The sequence below is a fragment of the Oryzias melastigma genome, linkage group LG15 (genome assembly GCF_002922805.2).
Source record: "Oryzias melastigma strain HK-1 linkage group LG15, ASM292280v2, whole genome shotgun sequence".
NCBI classification, from domain to species: Eukaryota; Metazoa; Chordata; class Actinopteri; order Beloniformes; family Adrianichthyidae; genus Oryzias; species Oryzias melastigma.
The window spans coordinates 15,907,586-15,920,836 of record NC_050526.1 but is presented as its reverse complement, the minus strand read 5'-3'; the positions used below and the strand labels follow the sequence as shown (position 1 = coordinate 15,920,836).

The following is a 13,251-nucleotide window of genomic DNA, read 5'->3' as shown; positions in this document are numbered from 1 at the left end:
TAAAGAAGTAAACTTTTAAGGAGTGATGATAAATTCTCTTGTATAAATTACATAAAACACAAAGTTTCTAGATCTATTAATATTCATTCATCCATCCATTTTCTTGATCGCTATGTCCCTGTCGGGGTCGCGGGGGTGCCGGAGCCTAACCCTACTGAAGGGCGAAGGCGGGGTTCACCCTGGACAGGTCTCCAGTCTGTCTCAGGGCCCCAATCACACCCATTCACTCTCACATTCACACCTAGGGGCAATTTAGAGTCACCAATTAACCTATGAAGCATGTTTTTGGACGGTGGGAGGAAGCCGGAGTCCCCGGTGAAAACCCACGCATGCACGGGGAGAACATGCAAACTCCACACAGAAAGGTCCCAGCCGGGATTCGAACCGGGGACTTCTCGCTGTGAGGCGAGAGCGCTAACCACTGCGCCACCGTGCAGCTGCTGAAGCTGATAACCAGCTAAAATATGAACTAAATGCCAAATTAGCCTAAAAACAACTGAAAACTTAGGTTAGCCAAAACAGGTAGCATGTAGCTGAAATATTAGCTAAACTCAAAAATAACCAAATAATCTAAGTCAATGTCAAAATAGCTCAAAAAGCTGCAGAATGACAATTTATACCTTAATTATGAATAATAAAAACACAGGAATATTATTCCAGAGTAAATCAACTTAAACCTTAAATAACTTTCAATATTTTACTCTCCATAAAAGGTTTTTTTTAACATCTAGGAACATAACAGTAGATGATGGCACACCTGCACAGGTGATTGACGGTCTGCTGTCGTCCTCAGAGGGTCTACTACCTGTCCCTGGAGTTCTACATGGGCCGAGCCCTGCAGAACACCATGATCAACCTGGGCCTGCAGAACGCCTGCGATGAGGCCATATACCAGGTACCAGCTCACCTGTGCACCTGTCTTCAACTGTGTGTACGTGTTTGTCATAACCGCCCCCTGCTTTGTGCAGCTGGGTTTGGACCTTGAGGAGCTGGAGGAGATCGAGGAGGACGCCGGTCTGGGAAACGGCGGGCTGGGCCGCCTGGCAGGTGAGTCTGCACCTGCAAGGGACCGGGTCACAGACGAGTCGTCCAGTAAAAGCAAATCCTCTTACCGTTTTTGTGTGTGTTTTTCGCTCATTCTGCTCTGGCTCCGCCCCTTCCTGCAGCTTGTTTCCTGGACTCCATGGCGACTCTCGGTTTGGCTGCGTACGGATACGGGATTCGCTACGAGTTTGGAATCTTCAATCAGAAAATCTATAACGGATGGCAGGTAGCCCCGCCCCCATAATTAGTGTGCAGACTGTGATTGGTGGATGAGCTGCCACATTGACCCGCCCCTTCAGGTAGAGGAGGCAGACGACTGGCTGCGATACGGAAACCCCTGGGAGAAGGCGAGGCCCGAGTACATGCTGCCAGTTCACTTCTATGGTCGCGTGCAGGCGACGGACAGCGGGATGCAGTGGACTGACACTCAGGTATGGGGGGAGGGGACACACCTGATCCAGGTGAGTCTAGCATGCAGACAGATAGAAACATGGTTCTTCAAGGTTTCTTCATGGGATCAAGCAGAAGGAACCTTCCAGCTGTTGTGTGTCCAGGTGGTTCTGGCGATGCCCTACGACACTCCGGTCCCCGGTTACCATAACAACACGGTGAACACCATGAGGCTGTGGTCGGCTAAAGCGCCCGACGACTTCAACCTGCAGAACTGTGAGTCTGAGCGTCGCGTGCCTCCAGGAGGACGCGGTTTCTGACCTCCTCTTCCTGCTCCTCTTTACTCCAGTTAACGTTGGAGATTACATCCAAGCCGTTCTGGACCGGAACCTGGCCGAGAACATCTCCAGAGTTCTGTATCCCAACGACAACGTGAGTGGCTGCACAGCCAGCGCGGCGCCGGGGCAGAGTGGGCGTGACTCGTGTCTGTGTGCAGTTCTTCGAGGGGAAGGAGCTCCGCCTGAAGCAGGAGTACTTCGTGGTGGCCGCCACGCTGCAGGACATCATCCGCAGGTTCAAGTCTTCCAAGTTCGGATCCAGAGATCCGGTCCGGACGTCTTTTGAAACCTTTCCCGACAAGGTGAGGGACCGAGCAAAACTAAAGTCCAATGAAAGGTTTGATTCCTGAGATCTTTGGGCGGAGCTTCAGAGCCGGCAGCTGCTGATTGGCTGGTATCTAGACAGTAGAGAGCAGCTGTTCTCTTAGCTCAAAGGGTTCATGTCATTCTTCGTTTCTCCACCAGGTGGCGATCCAGCTGAACGACACCCACCCGGCTCTGGCCATCCCCGAGCTGATGCGGGTCCTGGTGGATCTGGAGAAGCTGGACTGGGAAAAGGTCGGATCCTACGGAGAGGAAATAGTATCACTGTGATCTGTGTGCGTATAATTCCTGATTTGTGCGTAACTTTGGATTTTTGTTTGTACAATCCAAAGTTACACACAAACCAAATACACACAAATATAAAAAATTACACACGCACTAAAAATGAATTATGTACGCGCAAATAAAAAATATCACATGTATAAATAAAAAAAATCACACACCTAAAAAACAAAAGTTATACACGCACTAATCAAATAATCACAAATACAAAAAATAAGATATTACACACGCACTGATAAAAAATTACGCACACACAAATCAAAAAGTCACACATGCACAAATAGAGAATTACGCACGAACAAATAAAAAAAATCACACACACAGAAGTAAAACATTTACATGTGCACAAATCCAAAATTTGACAAATTGAAAATTACCTTCGCACGAATCCACATTTCTTACAGATCTTGCACATTTGTTCTCTTTCCCGCCCGTGTGTCGCCGTCTGCAGGCGTGGGACATCACCTGTCGTACCTGCGCGTACACCAACCACACGGTTCTGCCCGAGGCGCTGGAGCGCTGGCCCGTCCACATGTTCGAGCAGCTGCTGCCGCGACACCTGCAGATCATCTATGAGATCAACCAGAGACACCTGGATGTGAGACTGCCGCTCTCGCCGTCGACCCGTCAGACGGTCGGGTGACGGGACTTCAGCTCCGGATGTCTGTCTCCTCAGAGGATCGCTGCTCTGTTTCCGGGCGACGTGGACCGCCGGCGCCGAATGTCTCTCATCGAGGAGGGGGACCCCAAACGGATCAACATGGCTCACCTGTGCGTCGTGGGATCCCACGCCGTCAACGGCGTGGCGCAGATCCACTCGGACATCGTCAGGAATACGGTGTACGTCTGCGGCGCCGTGCCGACCCGGTCAAAGCGAATAGAACTGAGTTTGTTTCTGGTGTTTCTGCAGGTTCAGAGACTTTTTCCAGGTGGATCCGGACAAGTTCCAGAACAAAACCAACGGCATCACTCCTCGCCGCTGGCTGCTGCTGTGTAACCCCGGCCTGGCTGACATCATCGCTGAGGCACGCAGGCGCCACGGGCCGACCCGCCGCTCGCCGACCTGCCACTCGCCCGCTCAGACCCTCACGGTTCTGTTTTGTCCTGCAGAGGATCGGAGACGACTTCCTGACCGACCTCCATCAGCTGAAGAACATCCTGCAGTTTGTGGACGACGAAGCTTTCATCCGGGACGTGGCTAAAGTCAAGCAGGTGGGGGCGGGGCCCGCAGTGCCTCACCTGCCCCACCGTCCGTCCATCCGCTCACCGGCGCCGTTTGTCCTCGCAGGAGAACAAGCTGAAGTTTGCAGCCTTCCTGCAGAAGCACTGGCAGCTGAAGGTGAACCCCGAGTCCATCTTTGACGTCCAGGTGAAGCGGATCCACGAGTACAAGAGGCAGCTGCTCAACTGTCTGCACGCCATCACGCTCTACAACCGTGAGTCTGCGCAGACGTCTGCTCTGAAACGTACACGACCTAAAGAAACGTGAACTTCTAGCAGTTCATGACACACAACTAAAAACTGACATAAAATATTTAGGCATCAAAATAACAAAAAAACAAACTTTAAATACTAAGAGTTAACTTAAACTAAACTTAAGACTTCACAGAGATCTATCTTAGGACGAATATATTTATCCAAAATGGAAAGTTTATCAATCAAACCGTCTTGTTGCACAGAAATCCCCAAAAGTTTGATTAAAACTATAAATACTTTAAACTTTAATTTCATCTGGAAAAACGAACCACATCTCAAAAAGCTCATATGGTAAAAGAAATTTACGTCCTGAAAGCTTTAGAATAGAATAGCAATACTTTATTCATCCCAGGCTGGGACATTAGGCTGTTGCAGCATCAGGCATATACAGAAGATACTATTAGATTGACCGTGTTAATGAAACGTTAAAGAAGAATTCGATTAAAAACTCTGAATTACAAATTAGGTGGAATCAAACTTCTTCTTTCGAATTATATTCATAAATTACCCATCAAACTATCAGAGTTCCATTAACTTATTTCTTTATTGGCAGTTCTTATTGTCATCAACTACTCACCTCATCTAAACATAAAATGGATCAATAGATCTTTGCTTATAAAGTGGTTTTAAAATGATATCTGCTCTTCTGTTCACTTAATAGACTCACAAAGAAACATGTATAAATATGAACAAGTCTGCAACAAAAACAGTGTTAAACCTCCTTATCTGAATTCATTAAACCACACAAAGCATTACCTAAAGAATTTATTAACCAAACACGTAACGTAATAACACACCGCCCCCTAAAGTTAAAGTTAAATTGTTTTATTATGGTCTGATGGTGGTAAACACTGTCTGATTTAGTTTTTTCACTGCTTAAGTCCTGTTCTGTCATGTTCAGTATTTCAAAACAAAGTCTTCTGTGAAACGTTCATCTTTGGCGCCCCCTGGTGGAGCGGCTGCACCAGTGCACGCTTCTGTTCACAGGGATCCGACTGCGGCCCGAGAGAGCGTTCGTTCCCCGGACCGTGATGATCGGAGGAAAGGTGGGAAGGTCCGTTCTTCAGATCCGTCTGTCCGTCACTAACGCTACGGCTCCCCCTGCAGGCGGCCCCGGGGTACCACATGGCCAAGATGATCATCAAACTGATCACCTCGGTGGGCGAGGTGGTCAACAACGACCCGGCGGTGGGAGACCGGCTGAAAGTCGTCTTCCTGGAGAACTACAGAGTGTCGTTGGCAGAGCAAGGTGAGTCTTTACGGACACGCCCACTAAAGGTGTTCATCTTATCGCTGTGCAGGACCTCAGAAAGTTATCAGGAAACTGTAAACCTTTGATTTTCTGAACGTCGTTGTCTCCATAAAACGCTGAAGTTTCTGCTCGTTTATGTTCAACCACACAGAGAACGAAGCAGCAAAGCCTGAACCAAAGTTAAAGAGATGCTGGTGTCTACGCTCTGTCTTTAGTAAATGTTTAGAATTGATTTGATTTTATATGTGAAATAATGTAATGTTTGTCTTCCATCAGTATGAAGCTCAGGTTTGGAGATCAGGGACATGTCGGCATGTCATATAAAACCATTTGCTGTTTTATATTTTGTCACTAAATCCCACTCCCATCATCTTTTAAACGGATTTATTTTAGCTAAAAGAAACCTTCATCCTTATCTAGGACATCATTTCTGCAGAGCGGCAGGAGTTCAGTAGAAATCCACCTGTGTTGTGGGTGAGACTAATGGTGCGGAGCAACCCCGCCCCCCTTCCCCTCCCCAGAGCAGAGCAGGACGTTTGTAGCAAATCTTTTATGTCTGAAATCTGATCTTTTTCAAACGTAATTTTTCATCTGCTCCTGATTCACTACGATTTGAATGAAGAAATCCTCAGAAATACAGTTTAAACTGAAGTTTCTTTAACTTTGTCCTCCATCATCAGAAGAATGCTACAAGAACACGTTAAAACAGTTTTCTTCAGTGAGTCTTAATAAATACGGAGGAAGGCTGAAGAACTTTGTCATCATCTTCTTTCTCCTTTGGGATCTTCGCTGGTCAAACTGTAAACTTGAACAGGAACAATAAAGTTTTGTTCTTACCTGAACATGTTCTTTACCGTTACTCTCTGCGTAGCTTTCTATTGGATATTCTATGAAATTTATGAACAAGCTTGTAGTTAGAGTAGAGTATAAGGGCCAGTTTACAAATATTTATTTGTTAATTACGTATTTAAATCTTGTAAATTTACGAGAATAAAGTTAAATTTATGACTTTTTTTCTCATAAACTTACGTATTTTAAAGTTGTAAATTTGACTTTATATCACGTAAAATTATGAGAAAAAAGTGAACGAATTTATAAGATTAAAAGTAGTAAATTTACGAGACAAAAGTAATTAATTTACGAGAAAAAAACGAATTTACAAGATTAAATTTAATACTTCTACAAGAAAAGTCATAAATATATGAGAAAAAAAACTTGTAAATGTATGCGATCGAGAGTCAGAGTCGTACAAATACTTTTAAAATCTTTTGTGTACCCCTAATACTCCGTCATTCACAGTAACATGAATTGAGTTTTTTTTCTCCAGAAATAATTTCTGTCTTTCAGGTGTAAAATATATATTTTATTGTTGTTTGAGGTAAATTTAGGAAGAAACTGTGAACCTGAAGGTCTTTTTTTAGCATATAGCATTGAAAAATATAAAGATATATTCAATTAAATGTGTCTACAGTCTTTTTAGGAGTTACTGGAACATTAGTTCTGTTTCTCCATAGATTAGCTGAGATGTGACTTTTGAGTTTAGAGCGACTTACATTCTGAAAAACAAAAGTAACAGAACAAGAACAGTGTGGATTTAGTGATGGAGGCGAGCGATTTCCTTCGACCGATCCGCTCAGCTCCGCCTCCGACCGTCACCCCGCTGCTTCTCGCCGCAGTCATCCCGGCCGCGGATCTGTCCGAGCAGATCTCCACGGCGGGAACAGAAGCGTCTGGAACGGGAAACATGAAGTTCATGCTGAACGGCGCTCTGACCATCGGCACCATGGACGGCGCCACGGTGGAGATGGCCGAGGAGGCTGGAGAAGAAAACCTCTTCATCTTTGGCATGAAGGTGGCTGACGTGGACCAGCTGGACCGGGAAGGGTGAGACCGGACCGCGGGGGTGGAGAGTTCTGACAGCTAAACGGAATCGGCTTCAAAATCGGCTGAACTCCGTCTCTCTGCAGCTACGATGCTAAACAGTTCTACGATTCTCTGCCGGAACTGAAACTGGCTGTGGACCAGATCCAGAGCGGGTTCTTCAGTCCGTCAGAACCAGACCTTTTCAGAGAGGTCACCGACATGCTGATGAATCACGACAGGTAACAGCAGCTGACCCGGTAGGTTCTGGAAGTGAAGCCGAGCAGGAGACGGTCCGTTCCTCAGTTCTGCTGTTTCTCCTGCAGGTTTAAGGTTTTTGCAGATTATGAATCTTACGTAAAACGTCAGGAGCAAGTCAGCGAGCTGTACCAGGTAATCACACAATCTGTGAGGGATCTCTCCGGCTTTTGTTCTGACCCGGTTCGGTTCCTCTGCAGAACCCCAGAGAGTGGACCAAAGTGGTGATTCGGAACATCGCAGCTGCAGGGAAGTTCTCCAGCGACAGAACCATCGCCCAGTACGCCCGCGAGATCTGGGGCGTCGAACCGTCTGACGGGAAGATCCCGCCCCCCAACGAGCCGCTGATCCAGCGCCAAAGCTGAAGATCGCAAATGGATCGGGTCATGAGCAGAAACGCTGGTTCTACTCTGATGACTCGTGACGGCAGAGAGTTCTGTAGAAAACTGCTGGGAAAGTCGGATTCACTCGGTTTCTAGAAAGCAGCCGGACTGAAGGTTCTGAAAGGTTCGAGTTTGGACTCGCAAACCCGGCTGTGATGAGGACGGTTATTTATTCTCTGGAAACGAAAGCAGAACGTATCTGTACGTCGTCATCCTGAAGGAAATAAAAATCTTTGGGTTTCTGAGGCCGACTGACCCGCTGACCTCTGCTTCTTTAGTCAAAGTCACGGCCCGGGGGCCGGATCCGGCCCTCCGTTGTTATTAATAACCCCATGTTATCTTCCTCTTATTTGTAACTAGTATAATTTTTATAAAATATTTTTATGGAGAGTAAAATGAAATAATATTCCTGCTTTTTTATTATTCATAATTATGTTAAAAAGTTACAGTTTTTAAGTTTTAAAAATAGTTATTCTGCTAGTTTTTGGACTATTTTGGCATTCACTAAGATTTTTTAGGCTATTTTGGAGTTTAGCTAATATTTTAGCTACATTGATTGGTTTATTTCAAGCATAGATTATAAAAAAATACAAGACAAAACACAAAATTATATCAAACTCATTACAGAAATAATGAAATGCATTGATTAGAAAATAGGAAACAAACAAAAACAAATCACACTTATGTCACATTTGGCTCATTAGTTTGTGTAATTATGAACTAAAGTCAGTTTGATTGAAAAGGAATTGGAAGAAGCGAGTTTATATTTATTTATGGCCCCGTGTGTGATTGAGATTACCACTCCTGATCTACGTCTGAATCAAACTTTCTGGGACCTGATTTTCTCTGGAGCGACTCAAAAGCAACATTTGTTGGTTTGGTTTTTATAACCTGAACTTATTTCCATAAAAGCTGAATCGATCTCCAGTCCGACCTGCTGACAGTCTGACTCGTCTCAGGAACAACAGAACAAAGTTACATAAAAGAGATTTAATTTAGAATTCAAGTCAGTACAGGCGACGAACAAGAACCTGCAGAGTCCAGTCCCATGGGGTGGGGGGGGGTCCTCCCTGCTCTACGGCAGGAACAGTCCGAATCGCCGTGGAAACGGCCGCCATGATAACCCTGTGTGCCCTGAAGCCAGAGTGGGGGAGGGGTGAAGAGCGCGTTCAGTCTTTTAAAAACCATCGTGTCGGGGGGGGGAGGGGATCACAGAGCGACCGGGTGAGCCACGCCCAGGAAGTCACTGAAACGAAACCAGCGCGTCAGTCAGACGTTCGGGGGTCTCGCCGTGGCGAGCGGCGCCGGCGCTACCTGAGGATGCTCGGCAGCTCCGGGCTCCTGTAGATGAACTTGTGTTTGTAGCCCAGAGACGCCGGGAACGACACGAACTGGACCTTGTGGCCGGCGAGGCTTTGGGAGCGAGACGCCACGCTGTAGAGCTGAAGCACAGAGGTCAAAGGTCAGGAGAGCACAAAGGTCAAAGGAGCACAGAGGTCAAAGGTCAGGAGAGCACAAAGGTCAGGAGAACACAGAGGTCAAAGGTCAGAGGAGCACAAAGGTCAGGAGAACAGAGAGGTCAAAGGTCAGGAGAGCACAAAGGTCAGGAGAACAGAGAGGTCAAAGGAGCACAGAGGTCAAAGGTCAGGAGAACAGAGAGGTCAAAGGAGCACGGAGGTCAAAGGTCAGGAGAACAGAGAGGTCAAAGGAGCATAGAGGTCAAAGGTCAGGAGAACAGAGAGGTCAAAGGAGCACAGAGGTCAAAGGTCAGGAGAACACAGAGGTCAAAGGAGCACAGAGGTCAAAGGTCAGAGGAGCAGACTGCCGAGGAAGGTTCAGGTCTAAACATCCGCAGATCTCAACAACATTTGGTTCTGGTTCAAAATGTCTGTTTTTTGAGTCTAAGTCCTCGTTTGCACTGAGCGGTCCGGTCCAGTAAGGAGTAGAGCGGTCCGGTTAATTCTGGCGAGTGTTTCCACTGGGTTCAGCCTCTCTTCCACCGAGTGTTTTGTTTTCACGGTGCTGTCGACCGCTAGCGTATCGTTGTTGTGGGACGACTAGCAGAGCAACAACAATGGAGGTCATCCAGCAGCTTGTCTTTCTCTGTCTTCACTTTCTGAATATCGTGCAGAACAGGAACTTAATGTTGTTTAAAGAGGATCTGCTCGGCGGCTAAGAGGAAAACCGCCGTAAAGAGGAAAACGGAAATGTTAGCTGAGCGCTATACTGGTGCTTTCTGATGTCGTCACTTTCTGCCGATCAGCAGGTGGATACAGCGGCTCCGCCCCGACCATCCTGTTCTATTTTTCTATGGACCTCCAGAGTTACGGGTCAGAACAGTTTAATGGATCCATTAACAATAGAAACACTCAAAATACCGGACGAACCGGACCGGACCGGACGGTACCGGATGCTCGGTGGAAACGAGGCTGAAGATTCAGTTTGGTGTCAAAAAGATTAAAATATTTCCTGTCAAAGTTTAGTAGAAATCCCAGTTTCACACATTTGCTCGTCTGCTGTAAAAACAAAAAGGTTTTTTCTTGTTTGTGATCAGATAACATTTAGATCGGGTGGGAAAACTACGGAAAACTGTCGAGTCTGGCCCGCCAAACGGGGATAAATTGCAGAGATAATCGTTAATGTTTCATTTCTCCTGTAATTCTGGTGTCCTAGACGTACAGAAATACATTGACTTTTGTCTACAGGTGCTGAAAGTTCTCTGCACTCATGACATGTTGGAAGATTTATTGTTTTTTTCTGACGATCATGTGTTTTTTACGCCATAATCAACCTACAGTTTAGTCTTTCTCCATCTGCGCTCAGATTTCCGACAATCTATTTTTCCATTCTTTATGAGTGGAATTTCTCCATGGAGGTTTTTTCCTACCAGAGATCACCTTCACCTCACTAGGAGCAAAACTTTCCATGATATTTGACATATTGGCATTAAAGCTATTTATAAGTTCATTGATTGAATCCCAGAGTCCACAAGAACAATGTAAGTTTGGGTTTTCCCAGAGGGACATGAACCCATCACTGCAATTAGCTCTAAAATGAGAACAAAAGCTAAAAATGTTGAAATAAAAACTAAAAAATGTTCCGTGTTAAAGTCATTTTCAATCAAATTAAAGCATGTTTTCATTTTGATTCCAGGTAATTCCTTTCTCTTGTGAGGTGGATGACAAAAACATTCCACCGATCAAATTTTAGAGCCAGTCTAAAGGTTTGCCCACCCTCGATTAAAAGTCAAATATGCCTTTAAATTATTCATAGTTATTTTAAAAAGTTCTTAAAAAGAAGAAAAGAACATTCCAGAAGGTTTGGGGTTCATAAGCGTCTCCTTAAAGTTGTTAATCTGCTCAGCAGTGAAGAAGAAACAGACTTTTACTCTGAAAAGACGCGACTTCCTGCAGTTTGACCTTTGAACTGAGCAGCTCTTTACCTTTTTTCCCAGGTAGAACGGAACCACGGTGTCGTCCTCGGCGTGGAGTATCAGCATCGGACAGGAAATGTGGTTTACGCTGCACAAACAGACACGCCATTAAATGCAGTTCGTCGGTCGGCTGCAGAACATCAAAGGATTTTTATTACAATATTGAAGATTTAATGTACAGACGTGTAATGAGCCGACGTAGAATCAGAAACCTCAAACCCAGAAGAACATTCAGGAGGAAATATTGATCAGATTTAATAGAAAAACATCCATGAAAAACAAAGATTCGATAGTTTAAATCAGAGTGGGCGTGGCCTCTGTTCATGGTCACTCTCCCATTATCTAAACTGAACATGACGACCTCAAACACAGGTGTGTGATCACATGATCTGCAGACAGGAAGTGGAAATCCACTAACTTCTCGTCGCTGGCGAAGCGGATGTTGTTGGCGGCGATGGCGTCCAGGAAGAACCAATCAAAGCCCGGCAGATACCTGTACACCTGGAACACAAACACCTGCGTGAGGCTGCTAATCACAGGAAACGTGCACGTGTGGGTGCGTGCGTTACCATGGAGAACGGGTGGCACCTGGCCTCCTCTCTGATGTTCGTGAACGGAGACTCTAAGATCAGAGCGTCGGGAGGACTTCCTGAACACACACAGGAAAGTTCTCAGTCAACCCATCATCGTTTGGGGTCACAGGAGCCTAAACAGCTACTTTGGGGCGACGGCGGGGCACACCCTGAACAGGCCGCCATCCCGTCTCAGGGCGACACGCTCTCACGCACATCGAGGGACATTTTGGGATAAATAATCAACCTATGAATTATGTTTTGGACTGTGAGAAGAAACCAGAGAAAACCCTCACGTGCACGTGGAGAACATGCACACAGAAACGTCCCAGCCGGGATTCAAACCTTCTCAGTGTGAGATAAGAACCACTGCACCACTGGACCACCCAGATCAACCCAACGTCATAAATTAGAAAACACTGGCTCCTTTAAACTAACTGGACGACAACGTTCAACCTCCTTTAGTAGAAGTCTGATGGTTTGTGATGTAGTAACTGTCATGGGCGGGGCCAAAGTCTCCCAGCTCCGCCCCATTCTGCCCATCCACTTACAGAAAAATAGATCCTTGAACGTCTTTGTTTCTGGGATCTGGATCAGAACTGGACGGCTGGACAGAATCGATATTGCTGCCATTTTTTTTGCTACGCTAATGTTAGCTTGAGCTTGTGAGGTGCTACAAGCTAGTAGGAGAGAGAGTAAAGAAAGGGCTGATGGGAAATTAACTGAGGCTAACTTCTGTGCCAACAGCCCCGCCCACAACTCAGAAGTAAAAAGTAAAAAACTGCAGAAACCGTCTTAAAAACTTAAGAGGTATATTTTTATATTGGTCAAAAACAGTATTATTATTAATTAAAATGGGAATGATTTTACAAAAGACTAAAAAAAGTTGGAGTTAGACTTTAATAAAGCATCAAGGTAAAAAAAAAAAAACTAATGACCAGTTTATTTTATACCTTTTTTTTTTATATTCTTAATCTTGTTTCTTTGATTTTTTTTGTTTTTGGATTTATTTGTTTTTTTATTGAAAAAGTCGATTTAATCTGAAAACGTGAGGACCTGACAGCCAATCAAAACCCTCTCTGGGTCTGTGGGTCTGTGTGTGTGTGCGTGAGTGTGTGTGTGTGTGCGTGAGTGTGTGTGTGGGCGTCTCACCTCTGTCACACAGTCGTCTCACCAGGTTTGTGGCGACTCTGAAAGATGAAACAGATTTGATCCTGATGTAACACATGCAGATGTTAGTGCACGTGTTCGTGTACGTTTTGGTGCACGTGTCGGTGCGCAATTGGTGCATGTGATAGGTGAACGCATTAGTGCACCTGTTTGTGCACGTGTTAGTGCATGTGATTAGTGCACACGATTGGTGCACATGTTTCTGCACCCGTTTGTGCACCTGTTTGTGCACGTGATTGGTGCACGCGTTGTTGCATGTGTTCGTGCACGCGATCGGTGCACGCGTTAGTGCACGTGATTAATGCACATGTTGCTACGCCTGTTTGTGCACGTGTTGGTGCACATGATTATGCACTTATTTGTGCACGTGATTGGTACATGTGATTGTGCACTTATTTGTACACGTGTTAGTGCATGTGATTGTGCACGTGTTGCTGCACATGCTTGCGCACGTGATTCTGCACATGTT

The 13,251-nt window shown here is 45.6% G+C and overlaps 2 protein-coding genes across 3 annotated transcripts in view; one reads left to right on the top strand and one right to left on the bottom strand.

Annotated features, from left to right (window-relative positions):
• LOC112162260 (glycogen phosphorylase, brain form) overlaps window positions 1–7,862 on the top strand; it is a 9,028-nt gene extending 1,166 nt beyond the window's left edge. Inside the window, exons 2-20 of one of the 2 annotated variants that reach the window (XM_024298032.2) lie at window positions 794–895; window positions 969–1,047; window positions 1,167–1,270; window positions 1,344–1,475; window positions 1,599–1,710; window positions 1,784–1,866; window positions 1,931–2,074; window positions 2,238–2,330; window positions 2,830–2,976; window positions 3,055–3,218; window positions 3,289–3,403; window positions 3,489–3,590; window positions 3,667–3,814; window positions 4,842–4,900; window positions 4,962–5,103; window positions 6,783–6,990; window positions 7,074–7,208; window positions 7,293–7,359; window positions 7,425–7,862. In XM_024298032.2, the coding sequence (XP_024153800.1) occupies window positions 794–895; window positions 969–1,047; window positions 1,167–1,270; window positions 1,344–1,475; window positions 1,599–1,710; window positions 1,784–1,866; window positions 1,931–2,074; window positions 2,238–2,330; window positions 2,830–2,976; window positions 3,055–3,218; window positions 3,289–3,403; window positions 3,489–3,590; window positions 3,667–3,814; window positions 4,842–4,900; window positions 4,962–5,103; window positions 6,783–6,990; window positions 7,074–7,208; window positions 7,293–7,359; window positions 7,425–7,589 (2,301 nt within the window). In that variant the 3' untranslated portion in view covers window positions 7,590–7,862. Of the gene's footprint in view, window positions 1–793; window positions 896–968; window positions 1,048–1,166; window positions 1,271–1,343; window positions 1,476–1,598; window positions 1,711–1,783; window positions 1,867–1,930; window positions 2,075–2,237; window positions 2,331–2,829; window positions 2,977–3,054; window positions 3,219–3,288; window positions 3,404–3,488; window positions 3,591–3,666; window positions 3,815–4,841; window positions 4,901–4,961; window positions 5,104–5,786; window positions 5,949–6,782; window positions 6,991–7,073; window positions 7,209–7,292; window positions 7,360–7,424 lie in introns of those variants that run through there. The other variant, XM_024298033.2, reaches the window with a different exon arrangement.
• Window positions 7,863–8,582: 720 nt separating this feature from the next.
• The window catches only part of abhd12 (abhydrolase domain containing 12, lysophospholipase), a 9,602-nt gene continuing 4,933 nt past the window's right edge, over window positions 8,583–13,251 (bottom strand). Inside the window, exons 8-13 of the mRNA XM_036215686.1 lie at window positions 12,765–12,802; window positions 11,610–11,689; window positions 11,459–11,541; window positions 11,050–11,128; window positions 8,922–9,049; window positions 8,583–8,853 (exon numbers count right to left, since the gene is read on the bottom strand). Of these exons, the coding sequence (XP_036071579.1) occupies window positions 8,817–8,853; window positions 8,922–9,049; window positions 11,050–11,128; window positions 11,459–11,541; window positions 11,610–11,689; window positions 12,765–12,802 (445 nt within the window). The 3' untranslated portion in view covers window positions 8,583–8,816. The remainder of the gene's footprint in view (window positions 8,854–8,921; window positions 9,050–11,049; window positions 11,129–11,458; window positions 11,542–11,609; window positions 11,690–12,764; window positions 12,803–13,251) is intronic.